The sequence below is a fragment of the Stegastes partitus genome, unplaced genomic scaffold (genome assembly GCF_000690725.1).
Source record: "Stegastes partitus isolate 25-593 unplaced genomic scaffold, Stegastes_partitus-1.0.2 Scaffold1074, whole genome shotgun sequence".
Lineage (NCBI taxonomy): Eukaryota > Metazoa > Chordata > Actinopteri > Pomacentridae > Stegastes > Stegastes partitus.
In genome coordinates this window covers 24,007-26,911 of record NW_007578805.1, presented here as the reverse complement: position 1 = coordinate 26,911, position 2,905 = coordinate 24,007, and the positions used below count along the sequence as shown (strand labels likewise).

Sequence of the window (2,905 nt, the reverse complement as noted above, 5' to 3'; positions counted from 1 at the left end):
ATGACAGCCAAGATGGAAACCCTGGATCCGTCCGCCCTGGAGGCCTCCGCCGTCACCTTCGACCCCAAGTCGGAGGCGGTGACCCTACCGGGAGGCGTGGTCTCGGTGGCGGGCGTCACCGTGGTGACCGGCGGCGTGGAGCTGTCCTGCAGCTCCTGCATGCTGGCCTTCGGCTTCTGGGGGACGCTGATCGGCTTCAGCTGCGTGGCCGTGGGCCTGTGGGACCAGCTGAGCCAGTCCGCCGGCGGGACCTCCCACCTGCTGGCGCTGGGCTTCGTCATCCTGGCCCTGAGCTTCGCGGTGGCGGCAAGCGTGGCGGCGTTCCACCTGCTGACCCGGAAGAGGAGGGAGATGACGCGGGAGGCGAGGGAGGACGGGAAGGAGGTTCTGGTGGAGAGCGAGAGGGTCATAAAGAAGGTGACGGTGTAGAGAAACGGGCAGAACGTCACGTAGACTGAACAAAAACCAGCAGAACGAGACAGGAGACGAGGTTCCTGATGACCTCTGACCTTCTGGAGTCCGACTCTCCTGCTGGGCTGTTTGTTCCTAGAATATTTCCATTTATGCATTTTATTCCTTTACATTTGAAACACTTTTTAATGCATATATTTACAAGCGGGTCGATATTTTATATGACGTTTTACTGGTCGAATTGTGAGACTTTGACAAATAAAACTGTTCAAACAATATTAATTCATTTTTTATATTTTAACCTGTTGCCTCGCAGCAAGAAGGTCTCCGGTTGGCGTCCCGGTGGGGGCACCGGGATCTTCCTGCGTGGAGTCTCCATGTTCTCCCCGTGCAGCGTGGGTTCTCTCCGGGTTCTCCGGCTTCCTCCCACAGTCCAGAAACATGTTGAGGTTAATTGGTGATTGTAAATTGTCCGTAGGTGTGAATGTGAGTGTGCTTGGTTGTCTGTCTCTAAGTGTAGCCCTGTGATAGACTGGTTACCTGTCCAGGTGAACCTGCCTTCACCCTGAGTCAGCTGGGATAGACTCCGCCCCCCATGACCCTAGTGAGGATTAAGCGGTGTATAGATAATGGATAGATGGATATTTTAACCCACTATGACTTATTCTACCACTTCCACTGCTTCCGTTCTTTAATTCTTACAGATGTGAGTGTTACGCGTTTATCAGACGGAGAAAAGGGAAGCAGCACCAACAGAAAGTCAAGTTTCACGTTCAAGGATCAAGTAATAAAAGTCGGGTTTGTTTTGCAGAATTTTGCAGTTTGATTCAAGATTCTAATCACCTGCAAAAAAAACACACACGTCCTCATTTAGTTGATCGTGTTTCATTTCATGTCCAGATGTTCTGAGAAGCTGCTTCCTCCTGCAGCCTTAACAGAACACAGTCTGCATTTATTTGCACCATAAAAACGACATTAATGACAAGAACAAACATCCGGTTACCAACAGCGACGCTCAAACCTCCTTGTTTAGGTTTATAAAGCCACAGACGAGGATTATCTTGAGCAACCAGACGTGGTGCTCTGGGTTTGTTCTGCATTGAATGCAACAAATCAGCAAAAATAAAGGCTGATTAACTTTAAGACGTAGAAGTCAGTCGCTCTGTCTTCAGGCTAAAACACAACGAAAACCTAAAGAGACGGTCAAGGAAAGAAAAACAGAAGATCTGGTGGTGAGGGTGCTAAAAAAAATAAACAAAAAAAAAAGTTTAAAGAAAGATTGAATTCTGTAACGTTCAAAAACTGTTAAAAAAAAAACTGAATTAAATGAAGAAGATGTCAAACCTGCTGTTACGTTTATGAACGGGCTTCATGTGGATCAGCAGCAGCAGCTGAACTGACAGAAAGGTTCAGAGACGTGTTGCTGTCTCCATCTGCTGGAAGGAAAATCAACCTCGTCTCTTTACATCCCAGCTCTGATTTACAGTAAACGCTGGTTCCCCTTTTTCCTGTTTCTCTGAACTGTCTTCATGTTGAAGTTTCACTGGTCATGTAATAAAAACTGAAGCTTCTGAACAGACGCCTCTAAAAAAAAAAAAAGCATTTCTTTCTTTTACCTTTACCGTGTTCTCAGCTGTTTTCTGTTAACATCAGGTTATTAGTTTTGTTGAAGGTTTTTTTGACGACTGCTTATTAACAGATGAATATAATAATCTGTTATTTGTGCTGCTGCAGGTTTAGACTGCTGAGGGTTTCCCATGATGCTCCTCTCCTTCCTGTTTGTGTCCATCACTGCATGTCACTAACTTCTCGTCATCTCTTTACTCCTCATTATTATGACATTTGTTTTCATTTATTCTAATTTTAAGGGATGTTTCTGTCATGGTTTATTGTTGCTGTAGAGCAGCCTCTCTGCATGTCGCAATCAGAAACACTTTATTTATCCCCGAGGAGAAATTCTTTTCATGCCCAAGAATGACGATAGAAATACAATACGATTAAAATAAAAATAAAGAATAAGGAGACGCATAAAAGGTAATAGATGAATAAATATCAAAGCACAAAAAAATTATAAATCAACCTCTAAAAGAAAACATGTTTACACAAATGTTCAGTTAGGTGCAGGTTGGATTTGGTGTCCAGGATATTGAAAGTGGAGTTTGGTGGTTTGATGGCAGCAGGCGTCGCTCTGTGGTGCAGCAACAGTCTACTGGGTTAGGCTTACTCCTCTGACTGTATGAACGTCTCCAAAAAAGCTATTTTTGTGCGGTAAAGACAGACTTAACTTCACACCTGAACAACTCTCTGGCACTGTTAAAAAAAATTAAAATAAAAATCCATCTAAAGATGGTAAAACTCTGCAGAAAAATATAATGAAAATGGTGGAAAACCAAACATATAGACATTATTTTAAAAAGGTTAAAATAGTGACAAATATCTGTAAAATATTGATCTGTTTTGATGATTTCAATAAAAACATAAAAATAAAATTAAA

The 2,905-nt window shown here is 43.3% G+C and overlaps 1 protein-coding gene across 1 annotated transcript; it reads left to right on the top strand.

The window, feature by feature from the left end:
• On the top strand, positions 1-429 carry LOC103367661 (transmembrane protein 100). The gene has a single exon (XM_008295765.1). The coding sequence runs from the start codon at positions 1-3 to the stop codon at positions 427-429; it is 429 nt and encodes a 142-aa protein (XP_008293987.1).
• The last annotated feature ends 2,476 nt before the right edge of the window (positions 430-2,905 follow it).